The sequence below is a fragment of the Mustela nivalis genome (assembly GCF_964662115.1).
Source record: "Mustela nivalis genome assembly, chromosome: 12".
NCBI lineage: Eukaryota > Metazoa > Chordata > Mammalia > Carnivora > Mustelidae > Mustela > Mustela nivalis.
Window position 1 is genome coordinate 45,508,294 of NC_139031.1, and position 25,534 is coordinate 45,533,827.

Genomic DNA, 25,534 nt, shown 5'->3' on the forward strand with positions numbered 1-25,534 from the left:
CTAAGAGGAGCAGAGACAAAAGCCGTGTACTTGCATAGCTAGGTGGACCCAGAGACGGCCGGTAAGGCCTCAGATGGAATTAAAACCAAGGACTATTTTCATCATAAAACATTAATGAAGTGTTTTTTTCTCAAACTCCAAATAAACCCACAAATAATCATGTGTGAAGCCCTAACCTGACTCTATGAGTTTGAGCAAATCAATTCACACTTCCAGGCCTCAGTTGAGCTGGAAGATTTCTTTATTTTTTTATTTTTATTTTTTTATTTTTTTTAAAGATTTTATTTATTTATTTGACAGAGAGAAATCAAAAGTAGATGGAGAGGCAGGCAGAGAGAGAGAGGGAAGCAGGCTCCCTGCCGAGCAGAGAGCCCGATGCGGGACTCGATCCTAGGACCCTGAGATCATGACCTGAGCTGAAGGCAGCAGCTTAACCCACTGAGCCACCCAGGCGCCCAAGCTGGAAGATTTCTAAGATCCCTCCTAGCAGAATATTCTAGATTCCTTTGGGAGTGGGTGGGTCTCTTCCAACATTCTGGCCAATCACATACATACTTAACCAAGCAGTTATTCAGCGTAAATGAAAAGCAGAGACCATTTCTGTCAAGCGTGTAGCTTACCTTTTCAACTGTTGTGTGTTCTTCATTTGTAACGCTTGTTTTTCTTGATTCATTTTTCGACCTGCTCAGCCTCCTGGATACTTTTTCTCTGAGTAGAGTGGCATATCCAATGTGTTCATAAATGGGGTTTGTTGTCATTTTGGAAATGTATTCAGAAGCTTTTGTTTCTATGTACAGTGTTATCAAGCCATCTGTGACCAGATCGTGAATCGATTCAAACCTCTTCTCGCCCACAAAGTGTTTTCCATCATAGAAGAGCCTGTAGTTTAAAGTCTGGTTTCCAAACCTGCCGCCAAGAGAAGGAGAAATCACAACAGTGTTAAAAGTAAGAACATGGAAGAAAGGTAGTAGGTGACACTTTTTGAGTTCATATTGTATGCCAGACACTGAACTAGGCACCTGGGATGATTTTACCCTCCCTGTATTTAATTATCATAGACAGTTTGAGACAGGTGGAATAATTATCCTTGTTTTATGGCTAAGAAAGCTGAGATCTGGAGAAATCAGGTACCCCTGGAGAGAGGCAGGAATCCTAGAAATCAGTAAGGCTGCTGAGTCCTTATCATTCTCATTTGTAAAGGTGAGAGGGTAGAGCCTGGTTTACAAATACTTTACTTTTAAATTCCCTTGATGAAAACTACTCCCTCTACCTGCCAGTTGCCTCTGTAGGGGAAGCTACCATCACTTGCCCAGACGTCCTCTTATTATGACATCTTTGACCGCCACCAGTGGAGCACCTCATGGCTACCACAGAAAGGAGATGAGGGGAGCTGGGCAAAGCTCCCTTCTGTGGCTGCAGCCACCAGGTTCCCAGGGATCCAATCTATAAGGGCCTCCCCCTTTAGACTGGCCGCACCCTCTTGGCCTTGGTCCTGTATTTCACAGCCTTTGCTTGGTTCCCCACTGGGATGGCCTGCGCCTGCTGCTGGAGGGCTGGGGGGATAGGAAAAGACTTTGCATACCTCGAGTGCTTACTAACTTTTAAAGTACTTCCTTATAATGACATCATCTAAGATGTGTTCAAACCATCCCTGGGTGCAACTTGGGAAGCAGCCTTCTACAGCCACAGTATTGAGATGACACATGGAATATGCCATTGCAGGCTTGCCTGGGAAATGTTTCCATTAATATTATTCTTTCTATGGAAAAAGGTCTTTCTAATTCCAAAGAGTTCATACACGAACTTTCAGAAGACACTTTGATTCTGGGATTGGAAGCTCTCCCCAAACCTTATGGGACTACAATAAAGATCAAATGGCACCAAATATTTGATCAAGTTTAGGAAAATGCAGAAAATGCAATGCTTTTCTGGTGCTGTGATTTCCATTCTTGGGATTTTGTGATAAAAGACTCATGAGGACTCTGCTCCGATGGCTTGCTGGCTTGGAGTGCCACGACTGCTGTTGGGAGTCAGCGTGACCCTTGGGTCAATGTTGAACCCCGGGAGACTCCATGGACAAACTCCACATCAGTCGAAGGCATACATATGCAATGTGAGGTGAAGACTTTTGACAAGGGCTCCCAGGAACTAAGTGAGGCCGAGGCATTGCTCCTCAGCTGGCTCAGATGTAGGCAGAAGTGACTATAGGAGCATTAACTTTCCAGATAATTCTCCAGTTTACTGTATGTGCATAAAAAGAGCCTCAGTGTCCATCCTATTGATAATATCGATGGCCTAGGAAGTGTATAAACCTCTAATATGCTAGTGGTACTCTGTAAACAAAGCAAAAATAAAAAAATAAGTAGGGGGAAATGGGGAGGGACTGGATAATGAGTACAGAGTTTCTGGTTGGGATGACAAAAAAATCCTGCCAAGCCCCAGTGAAGATGGATGCCCAGCATTGCCAGTGTATTTAATGCCACTGAACTGCACACTTAAAAATGGTTAAGATGGTAAATTTCATGTTACATATATTTTACGGCAATCAAAACATGCGAAAAAAGTTAAGTAAGGCCACTTATAGAGCAGTAGCAACAATGGATGGAATCAAGTTCACCTTAGAGCTAACGTGTAGCATCCTGGCTGGCGTTGGCTTTCTCTGAGAATGTAGGCACCCTCCACGCCTCCGAGAAGCTCATCTGCCTGCTCCCGGGAGATGATCCCATGAAACCTGAGGAGAGACAGACCATTTTTGTTCTCAGCACACCACAAAGTACACACCACGAAGAGCTAGGCTAACAAAGATGGCGGGGCCACCCAGAGCTGACTGTACCCCACTGGGATGAAGAGGGGAGTAGCTACCATATATCTTAAAGATGCAGTTGGAACCGTTTCTCAGCAAGCACCCAAACATATGAGAAGTGTTCAGGTAGGCAAAAGAAAAAGAACACCTGGAGACCAGGCGGAGACCAAGTCTAGCTGGCCTTTTGCTCTTGTCTTTGGTCTCAAGTTGAAAGCGAAAGTCAAAACAAAAGGTCAGATTATGGCTCCTTCTTTAACCATGGGGAATAACAAAAGAGCAATTACCAATTTAGCTCTCAGCTCAAACAGAGAAACTATGTATCCGGATTGCTAATGAACACTATTGATTATCAACATGCTTTCTTCAGGTACAGGGTGTTGTTAATTTCAGAGGCTCATTCTCTGGAAACAATAGTCAACTATAATCAACACTCTTCCGTTCCTTTTAATGTTGAGAGCAATCGCTTAGGGATATGTTTGAAAAAAAAAAATGTATCTATTGTTCTTTTTTAAAGATCACATTTATTATTTTTTTCTGCAATTTTAAAAATAATACACAGGTATGTAGAAAACACAGCACACGGCATATGTGGGAAGAACGCAGGCTTGCCCATGACTGCTTCACTCTGGAGGCCTACGGAGTGGACAGTGATTCCTGGGGAACCTTCTCTGTTGTCTTGAAGCAAAGACAGCTCTTCCCCTACCACAACTTGTGAGAGATTTGATCAATCCATGTTTGGATTGGTGGGGAAAGTGGCGGAGCTGGGGTGAGGTGTGAGGCCACTGCTGTGGGACCCAAGGTTTCTGGGAGAGGGGACAACACCCTCTTCCCAGGATTACCCACGCTTGAAGATCTTTGGGGGAATAACCAGAGAAGAAGTTTTCTGGACAAAGAATCCCTTCATCTTCCTGGAAAGGAGGCGAGAGGGTGGGAGTTGGCTAGACAAATTTTGGACTTCTCCCCCAGGAATGTGAAAATGAAGTGAGGACAAATGTAGTATGATAATAGCTTAGGGGAAAAACAGCTATTGCATATTTATTTCCTAATTCCTTTCCATCCCTCTTAACAAGTAGACCTTATAAACTGAAGCTTTTGTCCTAGGGGAGAGAGGCAAGAAGAAGCTGCAGCTTTGAGTTCCACAATCAATTCTCACAAGTCTAACGCCATGATAGGGTGAGAGAAGGAGGTTTTCTGCTTTCCAAATTTTGGTTTTAAATCTCAAGAGCCAACACGTGGGGACCTTGGAGCAGCACTTTTCTGCAGTGAGGACAGATGTGGCACACAAGGCAACCTATTTGCCCCCAAAAGAGATCGGGGTCCCCAGTTCTTGCAGGAGGGGTACTGGGAGGAAATGGGGCAGAGCTCAGACTCAGGAGTGGAACTGATGGATCCCAGATGAATGTATGGGGATCCTGGAGCCAGAGCAGACATGTTTGGGGCTTTGTCTGGATGTGTAGCCACTGAACCCCGGGAACCTGTGGGAACACCTCCTACGCAGTACGAGCTGGGCTGGACTGACGGCCTGGGCAGAGAGACCTGAGGGAGCCTCGCAGGCACCGGGCCGGGGGACGTGTGTGGGGAGAGGATGTGTGTGAGTGTGTTTATGAGACAGAGCATGTGTATGAGTGTGTGTAAGAGGAAGCATGTGTGTGAGTGTGTTTATGAGACAGAGAGAGTTTGTGTATGTATGAGTCTGTGTGTATGAGAGAGACAGAGCATTTGTATGAGTGTGTATGAGAGGGAGCATGTGTGAGAGAGTGTGTGTGCATGAGAGAGAAATGTGTGCTGTGTGTGTGTGCGTGTGTATGAGTATGTGTGAGAGAGAATGTGTGTGTGTATATGTGTGTGTGTGCGCGCGCATGCGTGTGTGTGTGGTGACAGGGACATGGTAGGAGGCAGAAGGGGCACCAGGCATTGGAAAGTTACCCACACTGGAGTCAGAGCCGGTGCCACGAGAGGTTTGAGGAGGGTGCTGTCCAGGACACAAGCTGACCGTGGGCCAGGGCAAGGGAGGGGATGACCACAGCAGGACAGAGGCACACGCAGTGAAGGACCCAGGGACATGACGCCCTTGCCTCAGGTCACTGTTGCGGGGGAAAGACACCCCAAAAAGGCAGGTACCCTGAAAACAGCTCAGCCTAATTCCCTCAACACGGTATAGCTGATAGCCAGCAGCAGGCATAAAGCGTCAAGAACCAAGTTGAACTCAATTGTTCAAAAGAAGAAAATTACAGTTCTGTGAATCTAGCTCGCAGCTCATCACCCCCTTTATGCATGGGTTTAAAACTATCTGTGATATATATATCTTATGATCCCCTTTTTGTAGAAAGAAAGGATGCATTGAAAAACACCGGAAGGGATGAGAGGACAGGGGAAAGTTAGCAATGATTTTTTTCATGGTGAGCTGAGGATGTTCTCCACCTTCTCTACCTATATATTTTCTAATTTTCCCCAATTAGCAGGTATTAATTTATCACATTGTAAGAAAAAAAGTAATACCGATGCACAGTGGGAAAATTAAAAAGTTAAAAGGCACATAAGAGGTAAAAATGTAAACATGAGAGTAAAAACTCTCTTCCCCTAAAGGTATCCATTGTCAACAGTTTCTTGTGAATCCTACTAGGAGAAAAAAAAAATTCATTTATGTTTCCTGAAGAGAGCATTTATTCTTTTTCAAATGGAACAAAAAGCCTTTTATTTCTTAAAAAAAAAGAAAAAGAAACACAGAATCTGAAGTTTTTAAGCTAATTTCCCTCTAATGCAAAATGGTCCTTTTTCTGTGGTTAAGAAAATGTTCCTTTGCTGTCCTCTCACTATGTAGTTTGTATGGACTGGGGGTTGGAAAATGATAACTAAAAGGTCATTCAACAAAATTTTGATGCAGCAAAGAAAATGCACAATACAGTTCCTTTTGGAAATCACGTGCAAAAGTGTCCCATTTGGAAGGCTTCCCTTTCACTTTTTCTTTATTAATTGTGTTCTCTGTGAGCAGAAATTCCAATGAGGACACTGAAGGAAAAAGCATCCTAACTAGCGAGGTTAGAAGTTAGGGACATGGGGATGGCCGAGAGCAGGGGCCGGCGCTCCGGGGCAGAATGTATTCCAGGGTCCTGGCTGAATTCCCAAGGCTAGAAAGCAAAGTTCAGAAATGCAGCCATGGCCATTAGGAAGTCACTGCTGGGCTGGGACACAGGAGAGGGTCATTCATCAGGAAGATGAGGCTCTGATGGGGAAGGGAATAGAGGAAGAAGGTTTGGGTTGGCTAGGAGAGCATGGGACATGGATTTGAAAGAGACTGTGGCTCGTCAGCCCTCCAGGTTGGACGTGGGAAGGAAGGGATGTGCACCTGACCCCCGTGTGTGTTGTTCTGCCTGTGTTTTGTAAGCTACGCCACCACAGCCTGATACTGAGAACACTTTCTACAGCATGAATATTTGCTTTACGGTAGGTTTCTGAGAAAGTAAGACAAAACAAGAGTTGAAATTAAGTGGGAAATGAGAGGAAGTAATCATTACGGTATTGAGGCAATTTGGCTAATCTATCCAACTCAAGAGAAAACATTATTTTGGTTTTATGAGATTGCGGGGAAACGGGGTGACTTCCTCTTATTGCATTTACTGAGTATGGAAAGTAAGGAATTCAGCCACGTGGGTTACAATCTTTGAAACTAAATGTTTATACAGCATCAAGGTGGAAAGTAAAATAAAATACTAACAGAGCCTCAGTCATGGAAAAGGCTGCCTTACGTTTCAAATACTTGCCAGGCGCTCAGTGGCCGCTTTACTGGAGAAAACTATAGCAGGAAGTATGTCCCCCCCACATTCATGGAAGCCAAGCACCTGAGTCTTAAAAAGAAAATTCAATACAAAGGGGTCTGATTGCATTTATCCTTATTATTAAACACTTGCACAATAGATATTTGATGAAGACTATATATTAGAAGATTTTTAATATTTAATATTTAAATGACATAAAAATGACTACTTATTACATTATTAAAACAAAGAATAGCATGATACATACTCTCTTCCATAATATTTTGGTCTGTTCTCCACCTATATTAAAAAAAGAGAAAAATATTAATAATGTATTTGAATTCAAATCAGAGAGATAAAAACGCTATTCAAATGAACATAGCTAATCCTTGTAGTAATTTTATTACAGTTTTAATACCCCAAATCTGAGATCCATGAAGACACAGAGTAAGCCAACACATGCTTCTGTCTTGGATAGGATGATGTAGGATCATCGTATTTCTCTAATCATGAGGCTCATTCTCCACCTAAACCCAATCATCCAATAAAAGAATTTTCAAATGAAACAAAGGAAAATATTAAGAAATTTATAAAGATATTATAAGACATCATCCTGAAAAATAAAATGAATAAAACTTAAGCACTGATTTCAGTCTTCTTCCAACTGTTACATTATGTATTTATAATAAAAATAAGAAATGCACCCAGATTTCAAGTTTCATTTGGTCTCTTTCCAGATAAAATCGATATCCTTATTTTTAAACAAATGGTGAATGGTCTGAAATTCACTTGACAGCAGAGGTACAAGACACAGAGGACAAGATTCACGACTTGACTAAAAATCATAAGCATCCCAGAAAATATTTTTCAATCACATTTTGAGCTTGGGGATTATCATGTTGGATTTTTATCATATATATATATGATAATCTACTTTCATAAGAACTTTGTTTTGTGTTCGTGGTGTTAGAATTGGTAAGAAATTAACATGAATTCTCATGCTCAGCTTTTGTTCTTCGAACTTAACTCCAGGGACACTGAGAATATAGTGGACCCCCATTGAGTTATGGATTCTCATTGAGGGTTACAGCAGCAAGCTTATGTTTATTTACTAGAGTAAATGGGGGTCTGGCAGCCATTTCGTTTATAGTCATTTCTGTCCACAGTTAAATGGGCAGTTCTCTCAGCAGGACTCACAAACACAGTGGTGGAATTTTAAGGTACTGGGCAGTTTCCTGGCTCCCTCCACTCTCCAAAGTATGCTGAGGACCTAAGAGGATGGTCAAGAACCCTGAAGCAGAGGAAAAGGCTCAGAAAGGGGGAGTCGAGGAACATATTCACAGGCCTGCCTTGGACAAGCCTCACTGGCTTAAAACTCATCATCTAGACACATCTGAATATATGTTCACTCTTCTGTGCATTTTACACTTGAAAAGCACTGAACCAAGAGGGGGCATTCATAACTCTTTATCTTCAAGGTTTGAAGTCTGCTCAGTGTCATTTACAAAGGAAGATCTAAATAGTATCATTACTAGAAGCACAAAGTGTGTAAAAGACATCTCTTTATCTGATGTGTTTCATCACTCTACATGCTGGTAAGCTTTTTAATAGGAATCGAATATTTTGCCATGTATATCATTCTCTTAGCTTTCAAAGTTCTTTCTTACTTTTATGATACTGTAGATATGTGTCTGCAATACCAACATGCCACAGAACAAATTTAAACTAGAAAAGTCAGTAGAAGTAAATAATAAATGATGGGTAAGATAGCTCTCCAATCTTTGAAAGTCAATAATCTATTTCTTTGAAATGATTACCTATATATAAAGACAACTTTATCTCTATCTTTTTGGCTGAGCCATAAAACACACTTGCAAATCTAGGAGAAGCTCCCAGCCCCATTCCCCGCTTCTCTCCTCTTATCTCCCTGAAAGGGAAGAATAATTCATCTGACTTCCCAGATGGACAGCATGGAAGATAGAACTTACTACTAACTCCTGGCGTACAAGTAAGTAGTTAATGAATGTTGAATTTGACTCCCAAGAAGACAACAGATTGCTTTCAGTTCATTAATCAATCATAAAAATATGCGGCATGCTTACGATGTTCAGGGCTCCATTTTCAGCCCTGTTGTCGTTAATGAAACAATAAACCCACAGGTGTGGAGAGGAGAGATCTGAGGCACTCAGGAGTGTTCTGAATTTGGAGCAGGAGGAAACCAACTTGAGAAATCTAACATAGGCCCCCAAATAGAAAAGTCAGTATTTATGGTGCCTTGAGGAGTACCAAGTAAGATTCTGTCTAGAGGACAGTTCAAGATGATATAGTCGTCCTTGCTAAAGTGAGAGAGATAGGGGCTGGGATTAAAGCAACCAAAAACAAACAAAATCCTATTCTTTTCCTAAACTTTTTGCTCACAGGGCTCTAAACATAGTCTCTCTCTCCATACTTCACTAAGCTTTTAACCAGTCAGGAGCTTAAATTAAGTTATATGGCCCTAGAAGAATCATAGAACATCCATATGTTTTCAAGGCAGCTAATATTGGATCCTTGATCCAGACAAGCTGAGTGTCAGGGCTCCCAGAAATAAAGGACCTGACTAGACAGACTGGTAACCTCTACACTGTGACCCAGCGATGCCCAGAGAAAGCCTGACTCTGTGCCCGGGTATGGCTCTGTGTCAGCCACCAGCAGAATCAGGACCAACCTGTAAAATGTGGATTGATTAAAGAAGACATAGCACTGAATTTCAGTTTCCAGTTGTACGAGATTCTCTTCAGTGAGCAAGACAGAAGACAGTTGACAAATAAAAAGAAAGGCAGCTCAGAAGCTCTTCTCCCATTCTCACTGAAAATTCTCTTTGTTAAAATAAATCAAGAACTTGATCAAAAAATAGAGGGCTAACTTAGGGAGTCACATGGATTCAGCAAGGGACAAAAACATAACAAATCCCAAACATGAAAGAAGGTTGGTTCTGGAGCATTCCTGCCACTGATTATCTCAGGAAAAGAGCTGGAGTTGGACAGCCCATCACTTTGGTGAACCTGGTCACCATGGAGAAGACTAATAGAAACGGGATCTGCAATACTTGCTCTTGGGATTTAGTGCTCCAACTCTACGAACTGGAAGAAGCCCATCATTTTAAGAAAACAAAACAAAACAAACAACCCAATAACTTGTAGATATATTGCTGAGCCCTAAAATACTAGATCCTTAGATGATCTATCTGGTTCAGAAAGGAATACCTCTCTTTACGGAAGAACACCAAACAGATGATCAGTGCACAAACACATGAAATGGGTCTTCCCGAAGCACAGGTGAATTCGGTATATGCGGTGTAACCATGCAGATTCTTTTTAATAATATAATTGAAGATTTTATTCTGCATAAGCATCATGTAAGGGAGAACAGTTCCCCCCAAGGTAGGCCATACTTGCCACTGATGCCAGTGTTGACCAGAACATTTTGGAATTTCTCTTTTGGAACTTTCTTATTTTTTCATAATTGAAACTTTTTAAAAAAGATCTTATTTATTTATTTGACATATAGAGATCACAAGTAGTCAGAGAGGCAGGCAGAGAGGGGATGGGGGAAGCAGGCTCCCTGCTGAGCAGAGAGCCCAATGCAGGGCTGGATTCCAGGATCCTGAGGTCATGACCTGAGCTGAAGGCAGAGGCTTTAACCCACTGAGCCACCCAGGTGCCCCTTTTGGAATTTTCTTAAGGCTTACCATGTTTTTTCTTGAATATCCTTACAGCTGTCTCTCTCTCTCTTTTAATTTAAGAATTTTTATTTATTTATTTTAGAGCGAGTGAGTGAGAGCAAGAGAGAGAACATGAATGGGGATGGGGGGAAGAGCAGAGGGAGAAGGAGAAGCAGACTCCCCGCAGAGTGGGGAGCCCAATGCAGGCCTTGATCCCAGGTCCCTCCCTGGGATCATGACCTGAGCCAAAGGCAGCCACCTAACAGACTGAGCCACCCAGGTGCCCCTACAGTTGTCTTTCTCAAAGTCTGGTCATTCAAAACAGAAACTTCAGAATACTTATTAAAGATTACAGATTAGGAATCTACTACTACTCCTTCCTTCAGACCAACTGAACCAGAATTACTGAGGGGGCTGCTGTGGTGTGTTATTTGATAAAGTCCCTAGATAATATTTAAGTGCATACTAAAGTCAGAATCACCAGTATATGGAAACAATATATCTGTTTTTTGAGTTGAGAGTGGCTGTTATTGCAGCTAACAGGAAGAAGTTATTCAGAGCCAAATTCAGTAAAAAGGGAACTAGGAAATACATATCCAACTAGGAAATACATATGAGACAACAAAGAGGCATAATCCTTAGATAATAAAATCTGCACTACGTTCTGTCCTGAAGATATTTTACAAGAGACATTCCCAACATGCTCTGAGCAATGGGACCTCAGCAGAAATAAAACATAACTTCCCAAGATGATGGATTGGAATGGGACCACACTCACATAACACGTGTTAAAGTAAAATCTATTTTATGACTTTATAGTCACACCTCAAATATATTGCCAGTACTGTGACTACTGAAAATGGTTTTAGTCCTGTCTAGTCCTGTTCACGCCCTCCACACACCATGTACCTACTTATCTACAGCCAATGCAAATGTTACGGCTTCCTGCTAAGGGTCTCATCAGCCCACATTCATCCTATGCTACAATCAAACAGAGTTACTCATGGTTCCATAATTCGCTCTCTCCAATATGTCTTCTGTTTTCCATATGTTCTTATTTTAAGATCCTGAGCTCCCTTTTAATAAAATAGGGGCAGATCACATGCAAGTTGGAAGGGCAGGCTCTAGACTCAGGCTGTCTGGTTTTGATGCCAAATCTGTGTATTCATAAGCAATTACTTATCTCTGTTCCTTGTTTTTCTCATCTTTAAAATGGGTATGATAATAAAAGTGGCTCACCTGCCTCACTGAGTGGTTGTAATAATTTAATGAGTAAATGCGTTACAAGCTACATGCTTGGCCGTGGCTGGGACACAGAGCAGTTCAATGATTAATAGCTATTTCTGGTATCCAGAAAGAGCCTTCCTGCACAAGAAGAAAAGTTAGGCCAGTCTTTTTTTTTTTTAATTATTTATTTTTAAATTTTTAATTTAAGTAGAATTAACATACACAGTTACATTAGGCCCATTCTTCACTGTGCTCTCTTAGCTCTTTTTATATTTTAAATACATACTTGCCCATTTCTTCTCTACTTTATGAGTTTTTCAAAGCAGCAATTTTGGCCTGCATCATCACGACATTCCCAGGATTTTGCCTCTGGTCTGGCACAGAAAGAGTGTAGTTCTTTGAATTTGATCCTCTCTTAAAAACGTGTCAAACAAAAGAGCCTATATCCCATTATTTTAAATAGAAAAAAGTAATTTATTCAAAAGTACTGATTTCTCAAATATTACTTAAATGCCTTTCAATAACTATATAACAACCTGATAAGGATTTTTGCCTACTATAAAATATTTAAAGCCCAATTCCATAATTGTTTAACACTTAAGGGAGTAATTAACAGGTATATTGGTGTGTATCCACTGCTGAAGAGAATAGAAAGGAACCTCATTATCCTATACTGAGCAGGTACTATTAAAAAAATAGACTATCTAGGTTAGACCCGCATTGGCAGTGCTCCCTGGTATCTGGCCTCAACAAATACCAAAGGGCTAATCCCTCGGGGGAAAAGTGGGGAGAATTATGGATATCATGTGCAATGTGCTTAAACACGAAACCAGGTCAATCAGGACAACAGAGATACTCGAGAAGTCCCCTTCCGCCTCCTAGATCCCTGCTCCTCATAGTGTAATCCTAGGACCAGCAGCACTGGCCTCACCTTAGATCTAGTTAGAAATGCAGCATCTGCATTTTGGAAGGGGAGTCATGTGCACAGGAAAGTCTGAGAAGCTGCTGTGCACAGGAAAACTCATTGTAGCAGATGAGAACTTGTTAATACCACGTTTGTAGCCGGGAGAATGATTTTGGCTAAAACTTTCTGTTGAGTTATTGCAGCAGATACTCCGATAGCGAGTGTTTGGAGAGCAAAGGATGCCTGTGCTCATTACATGTTTGCAGAATGAGGCAGAGACTCTGAAGGCAGAGGCCTGGTGTCAATTCAATTGCTGTGTGACCCTGAGTAGGTTATTAAACTGCTTTGCATCTCATTTTCCTCAATTTCCAATAAAACCAGAGTTATAAAAATGTACTATTTTAATAAAGCTCAGATGAGATAATGCCTGTAAAGAACTGTAGGGCTGGGAACATTGTGGTAACAGGTTAGCATTTACGCAGTGCCTACCCTGGGCTAAGCAACTGTCTTTACGCTTTTACATGTGTATCTCATTGAAGTCCCCCAACAACCCTATGAGGTAAGTGAGTGCTATTATTTTGCAGGCAGCTGCTAAATAACCAGCCTGAGGTCACGGAGATAGTAAGGGGCTTCAGACCCAGCACAGACACCTTGAATGACCGTGATTCTCAGCTTCCTTGGAGTATATACAACCAATGCTGATGCCTTTGTGGGCCGGCACACAGTTCTCCACTTTGGATAGATAGTAGATTACCTGAATTGTCCTTAACTGTACTCTGCCAGGATTGAACACTAAAATCTCTTTGGAAAGAACCGGGTTCTGTCAATGAGTTAACGAACGAGAATTCGTCATAAATTTGCCGACATGTAGTGATACTTTGGGTCTCTCAACTATTCCCCTATAATTTAAAATTTTCTGTATTCCCAGCTACCTGGTTTGTTTTCCAATTTATTCTTCTAATTTTAAGGAGTAATTCTCAGCATTTTGCAAAGCTTGAGAGAACAGTAGGGTGACAGCTGCATGGTGAGAGACAGGAAGCATAATCCTTAAATGAGTTTTCTTTATAGTCAGATTATCATTGCCTAGATAAACACAAGTTCTTTTATATTCAACACAAAGACATTTAAAGGATATTGTGAGTCCTCTGTAAACAAGGTTTCCAATTATTGAGAAAACAAAGCTTTTATAATCCCTCAGCAGCTGGTATATGTTAAGTTTTTACTTAATAGAAATAATTTTAAAACCCAATTTAGCAACCTCCTACTCGGGGCAGTTAGACTGCTGAATTTTTTGAGATACAGATCAAGTTCAGAAGAAAAGGCTTTGATGGGGGGATTTATATTGGTGATATTGGGCAATTTTATCCAGAAAAAAATAAATATGGGTAATTCCCTTCTAATTAAAAATCAAAGTTCCCTATTGAAAAGGACAGAAAGAAAATGTGAGTACTGAGATTTATACTCGTGTAGTCAAAGTGCATAGTATAGAATGAAAATTGAGCAAACTTTAAAATCTCCTGTTTCTTTTCATCTAGAATTGAAGGCCTTCTTTTTCCTTATGGCATTACTTTAAGGCTTCTAGAATTCTGATGGGGCACTGGTGGGGCAAATTTTTTCCTGTCTTGATTTCAATGTGTTGTAAAAATATCTACTGGCCGGTCTTTCTGTAATAAACCTCCTTAAAAGGTTACCAATGGCTTTCCAAAGTTCTGTAAGTAGATCCAAGTCAAGCACTTTAATAACCTGGCATAAATATTCCGCTAATTTATAGACATACACTGTATATGAGATTGGGGTGCTCGGGGCCAGAGCAGTTCCCATCATTTGGTTTGTTTTCTGTCTCTCTTTTTTTCCTTCAGATTTTTCCAGGAGTTGTGATGTAAAAATCAGTGATAATGTTAGAACAAATAAGAAGCAAAAGAACTTTCTTAGACGAGGGGTTCTCAACTGGGAGGGTGGGTGATGTTTTTGTTTCCCAGTGGATATCTGGCAATGTCTGGAGATAGTTTTGATTGTCATGATGAAGGGTACTACCAGCACATAGTGGGTAGAGTCCAGGGGTGTTGGTAAAATCCTGCCTGAACAGAATAGCCCTCACCCCCTCCTACAACAAAGAATTATCCTAGCCAGAACATTCATGGTGACGAGCCTGAGAAACCCTGTTTTAGACAAAAAGGAACTTTAAAACCTTGAGCATTCCCAAGAAAGATTATTCAAAAAAAATTTGTTGGACCAAAATATAAACAAGCAATCAATACTTTAAAAACATCAAGTGAATTAAAAGGAAGATAAGAGGAGATATTTACTTATGAGAACACTAATCATTTTTATAACAGTAGTTCTTAAGAAAAGACTGACACTTCCAACTACTCAGAGAAATAGCTCAGGTAAATACCAAACTGAACGGACCAATATCTTAGTAAGATAAAGAAGGAAACTCCCCTTCCCCTTTGGAAATATTGTAAACAGCGTGAAATACAGAAAACATTAAGAAAAAAATTTATTTCTTGGGAGTAACCATCCATGCTATGCATACATGTGAACTAATGTTTAAATCCCTTACTGCTATGGGGTTTCATGCCTCACAGCATGTTCCTTTGAAACTCTGCCCTGATCACTGGGTTGGAAACAAAACTCGCACCACACATGGATCCCTTGGTCACAGAGGAACTCTGCCCCAGGGAGCTGAATGGCTGGCTGTCCAATGCCTCAGCGGTGTCCTGAAGTTTCATTATATAAGCAACCATACAAAATATTCATCATAAAAGACGAGGGTGAATTACCCAAAGTAGCTGTGTTTGGATTTGAAAAATAACGGCAGGGCAACAACAACCAGACACACACATTCAAATATCCCACCTTGCACATTAGCCCTTTGTACCCAGCTATGGCCTTGTTCAGGTTCAGACCTACTGACACTGACTTAGGGCCTGGGAGGATCAGAGGAGGAGCTTTAGTATGTGTGCTACAGTTGTCCCAAAAGGCAAGTCACACAACAATTGATAGTCCCTTTTTGCAGATGAGGAGAGAAAAGCCCATATGGCTGGATTTCCTCTCCAAACCACCATACGATAGATGCCAAAGTCCAGTCTTTTTTTTTTTTTACACCAAAAGGAGGGGAATTGTCCAGGGGACAACAGAGGTGATGCACTCACCTTGATTCTGCTAAAAAAAATAAGTAGGTTAACCCCCAAACTGTTAGACTCCTAAAAGTGCCCATTCTGGAGACCTGCATAAGCTTGACTGTTAGGAACAGATCTTTTATCACATGTCAGGGCCAACTGCCTTTACTCTTCATCCCTCTGAATGGTACCACCAGAGAACCATCTACCTAGTGCCCAAGCTTGAAACTGACATCCCAGAATCCTTCCTCTCTGCCAGTCCCATGTGTACTATACCACTAAATCCTGCCCATGGTATGGAATTCCTTACTCTTGAAATGGTCTCTTTCTTTCCATGTCCATTGTGCTATCTATTCACCCGAACCATTGAAATAGTCTTCTTACAGGTTTTTCTGTCTATGCTTTTACTACCTCCACTCTGTCTTTCAGACTAAAGTCAGAAAATGCAAATCTCATCAAGTTCTCTGCTCAGAATTCTTCACTGGCTCCCCATTGCCAAGCAGTCAAACCCACACAACTCAGTGAGTCCATCCCAAACCGCTCTGCTTAAAAGTGGCACCTCTTCACCTTGGCATACTCCTTTTCTCTTTTCTAATCATTTTTCCCATGACACTTGTCTTCATCTGAGATACTATGTATTTTACTTGCGTGTTTATTGCCAATCTTTCTCTTTTAAGTGGAAACTACACAAGGATAGAAACTTTTATGTTTTGCTTATTGCTATTATCCCCAGAGTCTAGAACAGAGCTAACACGTGCTCGTTTGTTGAATGAATAAATGAATGGCAGACAGGATTTTCCCAGCATGGTCTAGCTTGTGTATCTAAACTATGACCTGGAGCAACACACACACTCTTGCCCTCCACGTCCTCCTTCCCCAATTCTTCACATTCCTGCCACAGAGATTCTTCTGGTTTCTGAAACACATCCTGTTTGGTCATACATTCCGATCATTCTTTGGACAGGATATTTCCTCTGCTTGGAATTCTAATACTTGCTCTCCAACCCTTCTATGCTTTAACCTGGCAAAACCTCACTGATCTTAAAAATAAGAGGGAAACTGTCTTATTTATTTATTTATTTTTCAAGTATAATTAACATTTAGTGTTATATGAGTTACAGGTATACAATATAATGATTCAGTAACTCTACACCATTCAGGGTTCATCACAATACATGTACTCTTGATCCCCTTCCTCTCTTTCGCCTATCTGCCACCCACCTCTCCTCTGGCAGCCACCAGTTTTCTATATTTAATAGTATTTGCTTGTTTGTTTTGTTTATTAAATTCCACATATGAGTGAAATCATACAGTATCTGTCTCTCTGACTGACTTATTTCTCTTATCATTACACCTCCTAGAACCATCCACATTGTTGCAAATGGTAAGATTTCATTCTTTCTATGGCTGAGTAACATTCCATTGTATATATACACCACATCTTTTTTATCCATTCATCAGTCGATGGGCACTTGGGCTGCTTCAATCTTGGTTATTGTAAATAATGCTGCAATAAATATAGGGGTACATGTATCTTTTCAAATTAGTGTTTTTACCTACTTTGAGTAAATACCGAGTAGTGGAATTCCTGGATTGTATGGTAATTCTAATTTTAATTTTTTGAGGAACCTCCATTCTGCTTTTCACAGTGACTACACCAGGTTGCATTCCCACCAATAGTGGATGAGGATTCCTTTTTCTCCATATCCTTGGCAATGCTTGTTATTTCCTGTGTTACACACACACACACACACACACACACACACACACACACACACACAATGTCTCTATTATATACACACAGTGGAGTATTAGTCATAAAAAAGAATGGGATCTTGCCATTTGCAACAATAACCTAGAGGGTACTTTGTTAGATAAGTCAGACAGAGAAAGACAAATACTACAGGATTTCACTTACGTGTGGAATCTATAAAACAAGAAAAAAATGAATAAACAAAAAGCAGAAACTGATCCGCAAATACAGAGAACAAGCTGATGGTTGCCAGAGGTGGGGAAATGGATAACGTGGGTGAAGGGGAGTGGGAGATACTGGCTTCTGGTTACGAAGGATAACTCATGGGGATAAAGGTAAAGCACAGGGAATGTAGGCGATTGTATTATAACAGTGCTGTATGGTAAAAGATGGTATCTACATTCGTGGTGAGCATAGCATAGTGTATGAACTTGTTGAATCACTGTATTATACATCTGAAACTAATGTAACATAGTATGTTAACTCTACTTCAATAAAAATAAATAAGTGGATAAATAAACAAATGTAAAATAAATAAATAAGAGGTAAAATGCTGCCATCTTGGATAAGTCTTTCCTGGCTGCCTCTAACCAGCCTAGGTATTGTTTCCTATCCTCCCTTTGAACTAAAGGCCCGAGTGAGGGCCATAATCTTAGTGGGATTGGGATTGTTGGTCTTTATGACCTCTAGAAGTGAGCTCTTTGAGGGAAAGGCTCCTGCCTTTTTCTGTTGCGTTGGGACCCAACAGGGTATCTTGCACAGAGCTCTGCTTCAATGGAAGTAACTGACTGCAAGACAGCTCTGCTGGGGTTGATTCTCATGCATGCAACAGTACAACAATAGTTATAATTGCTAATAGTTATTAAGAGCTTTTATTGTGCCAAGACATTATCGTAAGCACTTTCTTTACATATATTAACTCATTCAATCCTTATGACTATCCAGTAAGTAAGATCTATTACAGCCATTTCCAAAGGATGAATTGAGATATAGAGAAGCAGAATAGAAAAGCAGACTTTATTATCCTGGGGATTGGACCTCCAGCCATCACAATCTATTGCCTGGAAGTGCATCAGTCCTGTTTCCTGGATCCCTAGAGAAGTCCTGCTTCACACATCCTTCTCAAAGCCCTTTGTTAAGCTCTCCCTCTATTAAGGTAATTTATTCATATCCTTCCAACTCCTCCCATACCCTATCCTTTTTTCCCTCTAAATTAAGGCAGAAATGATTTCTATTGCTTACAACAGAATCCTAAGTGATATTCCTATTAAATACCAATCTCCAAGGCTGGAGCCGGGGTGGCTGTAAGGTTTACCGAGCTCCACAGGGCATTCTGACACACAATCAGTATTGGGAAGCACAAATTTGGGCAGCAGTTCCAAAACATGGAGAGGATGAATACCTTCCTGGAAGCTTCTATATTGATTTCTATATTGATTCTCTCTAAAAGAAGACTTCTATATTGATTTTTGACCCAGTCTATGTGGATTTTGATCCAGTCTATGTGGATTTTCTCACTGTAGGCTTCCAAGAACACCCAGAAGTCTACCCATGGATGGTACTCATCTTTCTAGCTGGCCCAGAGCATCTTCCCAACAGCTGATTTTGCCCCAGTCCTCCTTGCTACATCTTCCCTGGCACTCCTTTCTTGGCTTTCTATGTTGGCCCCTACCACCCACCCTGAGCCATCCTTGTGTGGACAACCCAATTAGGTATACTGCTCTGACTTTTCCCTAGCACTGTTGGCTAGGACTTTGTATTCATCCTCTGGCATCCTGAAGCCACAGCTCCACATAAAATGGCTTTTTCCCCCAATCAAGCCAAATCCCATGGAGGTCAGCCATATTGGCCAGACTGGCTGGCTGGCCTCCCACCAGGGCAGGAGAATCAAACATGATGGGTCCATCTGTCCATCGTCCTGATACTTCCTACAGACCAACACTGTATTTTTAAAAAATCTCTTAAAGGAGAATCAAAATTCAGGACTTAATTATGGATAGAAATTTTAGGTTAACATCTCACCTCGTATTCTTTTTGCTTCAAAATACAATTTCCCCCTTCCTTTTGTCTTTGGTGCAGATGAAAACCTAAGACTATTCTCTATAGGATAAGGTTTCCACTATTAAAAGCCATCTCCATGTCACCTAATTGCTTGTTCTTCCTCCCACTAAATAATTCTTGTTCTTTTAACTTTTTAAAATAGATCTTATTTCCAATGCTTAATTCGTCTTCATTATTCTTCTTGGAACTCTTTTTAAATTCTCCAAATACCTCTTAGGTTCAAAAAGCTTGAAGTACCCAATAGAATTGAATCAAATCAAGGAAAACTTAATGCTTCTATTAAATTTCTAGGGGGAAAAAAGATTGGGTGAGTATATTCATTTAATTCCTCATTCTTGTTAGTAAACTCCTTTCAGAACTAAATAGTGTTTGGATTAAGTGGTCCTATATGTCCTTTGGAAAAGGCAAAGAATGCCCATCATTCTCTTTCTTCTCCTCGGTTTTTTTTTTTTTCCCCCTCACTCTCTCCTTCTAGAGTAAATATATTTAAATGTAAGTATTCAGTATAAGTATTCAAATGCATGTGTTCCAACTGATGAATAAAATTAATACACCTGAAAGGCGGACAGAAATAAGGAGGTGGTAGAAATGAAAGACTGTCTAGCAAAATGTCTTCAATCGTTTTTGCATTATAATCTTTCTTTGGAGCTGTTATACATTTTATTCCTTCTTAATCATCTCTCCCAAATGGGATTTTAGTACTACAGATAGACTATATATCTGTTTGTGTTCTATATGTGGATCTGTGCTTACACGGTAGAAGAGTGTACTCCCTTAAGAACGGATGTTCCCCCCTCACCCTTGGGGTTAATATCACCCTGACTGAGAACTCATTGTCTGATGGGATCAGTGGGGCCTTCAGAATGCTTTTAACATTTGTTCTCCCTACAGGAAGGTAGAATATGCATCTTGGCCTCCTTCTTATAGACAAGAAAGCTGCAGTTCAGAGTGGTAAATTAGCTTGCTCACAGTCCTACCCAGGGCTAACAGCAGATTTAGGAAACACACTCACTGATTTCAGGTCCAAAACTCATGCCTCTATATGGTGATGATGCCATAAAATCTGGAAGTCTGTTCTCTATTATTTTAAAAAACTGCCTAATTAAGCATTTCTGAAAGAGGCACCCCCCCTCTAAAATAATTCCCCATATGGTAATAAATAAGAGTGAAAGCGCCTTATTAATAAATATCCTTGCTTTTGAATTCTTTTTCTGGTGAATTAGTCCATGTTACAAATCCTTGAGCTAGCTTTATGGTGCTTCCAGCAGCCCTGCCATGAGACATGCTCGGGCTGTTCAGGGCTGTGCACTCAAGACATTGTTTTTGTTCCCTGGGCCAGGGCCCATCCAGCCATTGCTCTTCTTGCACAAACAATCTTTGTTTTTGCTTCTTGACCTTTTATTATGACAATGTTCATACAGACAGAAAAACTGAAACCTTTTACAGCAAACACTCATACACACTACTTAGGTTCTGTAATACCTGCTGTACATGCTTTATGACCTACTTATTTATTCATCCCTCTCTCTACCCATTAATTCAACTTTTTTAGGGGATGTATTTCCTAGTAAGCTGCACACATAGCCCTCTTTCCCCCAAATGCATCAGCATGCAAATCATTCATCAGAATTCAGTAACATATAGACTCTTCACAGGTGGGTAATACCAGCTTTGTTCTTGAACTTAAAGAATGCAAGTTTGTTTACCGGTTCAGGAGGCATTCCTGGACCAACAGATTCGACATACCTCTTTAATTTCCTGCTTATGGAGTGGGCCACCTTTTCTAACAGGCTACCATGCCTTGATGGGAGAAGAGTGACCACGAGAAAGCTAGTGAAAGAGAACCTACCTGCTTATTGCTTACTGCCTTGGACTTGTCCGTCACTTCACACGTGTTAGACATGAAGGCCAAAATGTTTCTTAAAATGACTGGGGGATCAAATTCATCCTGAATAACAGGCCTAAAATTCCCTCTCTTCTGCTAACATCTCTATAGTGCTTGGGAGATGGTAGAAATTAAAGACCAGTGCTTTCCATATGTAAATGCCAGGCACTGTTCAGTGTTTTACATATATTAACTCACTCTTCCAAGCTGCTTACAGTGCAAGACTAGAGCCTGGCAAACTTTTTTTTGGCAAGGCCTAAATAGTCAAAACTTTAGCCTTTAAGGACCATAGTAGTTGAAACCGTCTGTTTCAAGTATGCAGCTTGCTATGGGAGCATGAAAGCAGCCATAGACCATATGTAAAGGAATAAGCACTGCTGGGTTCCAGTGAAACTTGATTTACCAAAATCATCAACAGGCTCTAGTTTGCCCATGTTGCCACTACACTAACAAGTGTTAGAGTCTGTTCTTTACAATTGGTGTCAGGACATCTTGTTGTTAGCTCAAAACTCAGAGCCTGTCAATGCCTCCAAGGCCTTTTTGTTTAATGGTGGGTCAAATCATCTCATTGTATTTATGTCCTTCTATCTCTTACTGTACTGCAAAGAGAGAATCATTAACTTTTACGCTATGAGATACTGGTGCCAACTTAAAGATCGAACTGAACTAAAGCAGAAAACAGTTGAAGTATGCTGTTCAACAGACTACGACTCAAACCTTAAGGGATCTGACCTGCATCCTTGAAATGAAAGGTATTGTGGAAGCATCGTTAAGCATGGTCTTTGAGATGTCATGGAACCCTGAGGACCACAAGAGCAAAGGGACAGACCAGAAAAGTGTAATTACAGACTTGGTAGAAATACCCAGGGAGATAGGAGAACGATTCATCAAATAATCGATGTGTAATTACCTAGAAGGACACAAGGTGCTGGATGGCAACCAATATGCCTTTGTCTGGCTGTGCCAAGGCTATTCAATTTCCTTCCAAGTGAATGGGGAGATGACACTGGCTATGTAAATAAGGAGGAAGAAAGAGATACCATCACTAAAGTAAAGCTGGCTATTGTGTCCAACAAGACAGGGAGGTGCTATGTACTTAGAGCTAATGTCAAATGACGCTGTGATTTGTTAAAGGACACAGCCAAAGGTGATGGATTACCAATGGCTCAGTGTCAGCCTGGAGAAGACGAGGGGAGTAGTAGATTAAAGCAAGGAGGTCGGGCCCGGAGAGTACCAGCCCTGGACTGACCTTTATTAGAAAACTAGCCACCTACAATCCTGAATTGAGAAATGATCATGAAGCACACAGAGAATCTACTGAGGAAAGAGACTATTGCCTTGGTATACAGAACTATAATTCAAAGTATTCCTGACATAATGATAATGGATTTGGTATGTTCATTAATGCAAATGTCCATTAAAAGGAAGAGTAAACTATCAAGGATTTGTGCATAGTCACAAGATAAGGAAAACATCTAAAAAGAGCTAGAGCTCATAATAATATGTACGGCATATGAACAAACATGAGTTATGAATCATATTAGAATGGAATTTAACTATTTTTAATTGTAACACAACACAACATAACACAACACTAAGAAATATAGCCAACTGGGGGTGGGTGGGTGGGTGGGTGTAGGAAACCAGGCTAAATTAAGCACTGACCATAATCGTACAAGGATTCATATTTGGCCTCTGCAACATTCCCGGGAATGGGAAAGCTAGACATAGCAAAGAAAGGCAAAAGCAAAATATTTTTAAAGGGTGGAAAATAACATTCAGGAGGAAGTACATCTAGACAACAAAAGAAGGCTATGGGGTGACTTGGCATCTCCTTTGAAGTCCGCAAAGAGTCTAGCACAGTGCTAGGCAAACAGGAAGCATCATGAGGGCACAAAGCATCCTGATTCTTCCATCCTAGAGCACAGGGAAGGGAGCAGGACATAGAAAACAGAGGGTCCTCACACCTGACTGAGCGTGAGGATGAACTCCAGGACTTGCTAAAAACAGAGATTTCTGGGCCCCATCTTTGAGTTTGCAATTCAGAAGGTCTGGGATAAGCGAGGGAATCTGCATTTCTTTCTTTCTTTCTTTCTTTCTTTCTTTCTTTCTTTCTTTTTCTTTTTTAAAAAAGATTTTATTTATTTATTTGAGAGAGAGAGAGAGATCACAAGCAGGTAGGAGGGTAAGAGGGAGAAGCAGACTCCCTGCTGAGCAAGGAGCCTGACTCAGGACTCCATCCCAGGACTCTGGGATCATGACCTGAGCTTAAGACAGACGCTCAACCAACTGAGCCACCCAGGCATGCAGAATCTGCATTTCTGACAAGTTCCTAGATGATGCTGTTGCTGCTAGCCCTGAGACCACAGCTGAGAAGCACTGGGTTAGAAGGCCAGTCGGAGGTTTGGTCTGAGTTTGACTCAGACTCCGCCCCTCTTGTGCTACTGTCTCATCTCCTCTTGGAATTCCCATGAAGGATGACATGTGTAAAACTCCAGCCCAGAACGCAGGGCACAGCAAACCCTCCAAGGGTGTTAATTCTCATTCCTATGAAAAGCCTGACAATAAGCAAATAATTCGGCAGTATCCTTTAGGGTAGTCCCATTAAAACTGGCATGGTTGGAAATGATACCATCCACACTTTTCTGATGGGAAGTAGAGTCAAGTCTACAAATCTGTTTCAAAGGTCTCACTGCTTGGTTAGCCAGGCTGTACTACCCGAGGAGACGAGGCTTGACCCGGGCGAAGTGTGGTTTAACCTTTATCAGCATTATTCTCACTTAATGTTTAACCAGGTGAGTAAATGTGAAACATGTCTTTAAAACCTCACTAGGGCACCCAGAGCTTTGTACCTAGCTCCCCTTCCCAGACAAGCCTGGCCACCGTTGAAATTTTGCTGGACCTAACCTCTGAGTCGCAGAGCAGGCAAACAGCAGGCTGCTCTCGATAGCAAACGCTGCGGAAGTGAGCCATTTGCTTCCTGTTTGGAAGTGTAAGGTTGGCCCCACAAAAGCCAGCACCTCATAACCACTGTGCCCCAGAGTCAGGACCGCCCCACCCCACCCCCCTTCATGGGGGAATGATGAATCTTGGGTTATGGCTGTCACAGGTCAGGTAAGTCACAGTGTTTGGCTAGCACTGTGCTAGGTAAGTGTAAGAGAACATGTGGTGTAATCCCCGATGCTCTTGGTTGTTCTTTTCTTCCTAAAGCAACGAACAACACATGTAGTATTTCACCTCAAGTAATTCTGTAAAGACATACACATTTTTGAGTTTGATTTTCAGAAATAAAAATCACCCAGAGGGATCAAGGCAGCTTCTCAAGAAATTTTACTTATTATCACTATTTAATCTCCCCATTCATTTTCCTTACTCGGTTTTAAGAAGAAACCTTCCACTTTTGCCTCAATTTATGCTTCAGCGTATATACTGTTCTTTGGTGGCTCTCTCCAGTTCAGCCCACCTGTCCCCTTGGCTTGGAGCTCCTGAGTCTCTGAATTCTGTAACAGCTTGTCCTCAGGAACCCCTTATCCTTTGTTCACGGTATCACTTGGAAATAACCAAATATTTATAAGGGCAAACCTGCAGGGTCTACATTACATTAGAAGAAGTTCAAAGTACTCTAAAGAGAGTGACTTCTTTTTTGGAGGGCTAAGTATTTGGGCAGTACTTGTCAATAAGATTTTTTTGTTTGTTTGTTTGTTTAAAGAAGCATAAAACTCTTGGTTCTGTATTTGGAAAAAATTAAAATTCACCTGTCTAAAATTTTTTTCTAACATGAGTTTTATTAGAAGATTCTCCCCCTTGACTTTGGTAGACCTACAACCAAAGCAAGTCAAGCTCACATGAAATCACATTGAGAAAAAAACCTGACTGCATTATAGAGTGAGCTGAAAGCCTAAGAGAAATATGATGGAAAAAGCCCTTTATTCTAGGTTGTGTCAGTGTGAAGGGGGAGGGGAGAAGGAGATCGGTGGAGAAATTCTAGGATAAAAAGAACAGAAATATTTCTTACCAAGGAAGAAATAGCCTTCTGATTACTACACATAAAGCCAATTAAAAGTAATGAGATTGATTTTTGTTTGTGGCTTACAAGATCAATCTCATTACTTTAGAGACATACCTTGTCCAAATGTCTTGAATCAGTAGTTTTCTTGTTCCCCCAAATGTACATAGGTTTAAAAACATTTATTATCAATGAATAAAATAAGAAAAGGAGGGGGGGATTGAAGAATAGTAGAAAATCCCCTCTGAGTTCACTTGAAATCTGATTTGAAATGTACTGAGTTAGTTGAGACTGACCTGGTTAATCAATGTGGCT

General features: G+C 40.9%; 1 protein-coding gene across 1 annotated transcript in view; it reads right to left on the minus strand.

The window, feature by feature from the left end:
- The window catches only part of CHN2 (chimerin 2), a 290,676-nt gene that overhangs the window by 99,694 nt on the left and 165,448 nt on the right, over positions 1 to 25,534 (minus strand). The window contains exons 4-6 of the mRNA XM_082692873.1: positions 6,827 to 6,858; positions 2,618 to 2,731; positions 621 to 906 (exon numbers count right to left, since the gene is read on the minus strand). Coding sequence (XP_082548999.1) covers positions 621 to 906; positions 2,618 to 2,731; positions 6,827 to 6,858 — 432 coding nt within the window. The remainder of the gene's footprint in view (positions 1 to 620; positions 907 to 2,617; positions 2,732 to 6,826; positions 6,859 to 25,534) is intronic.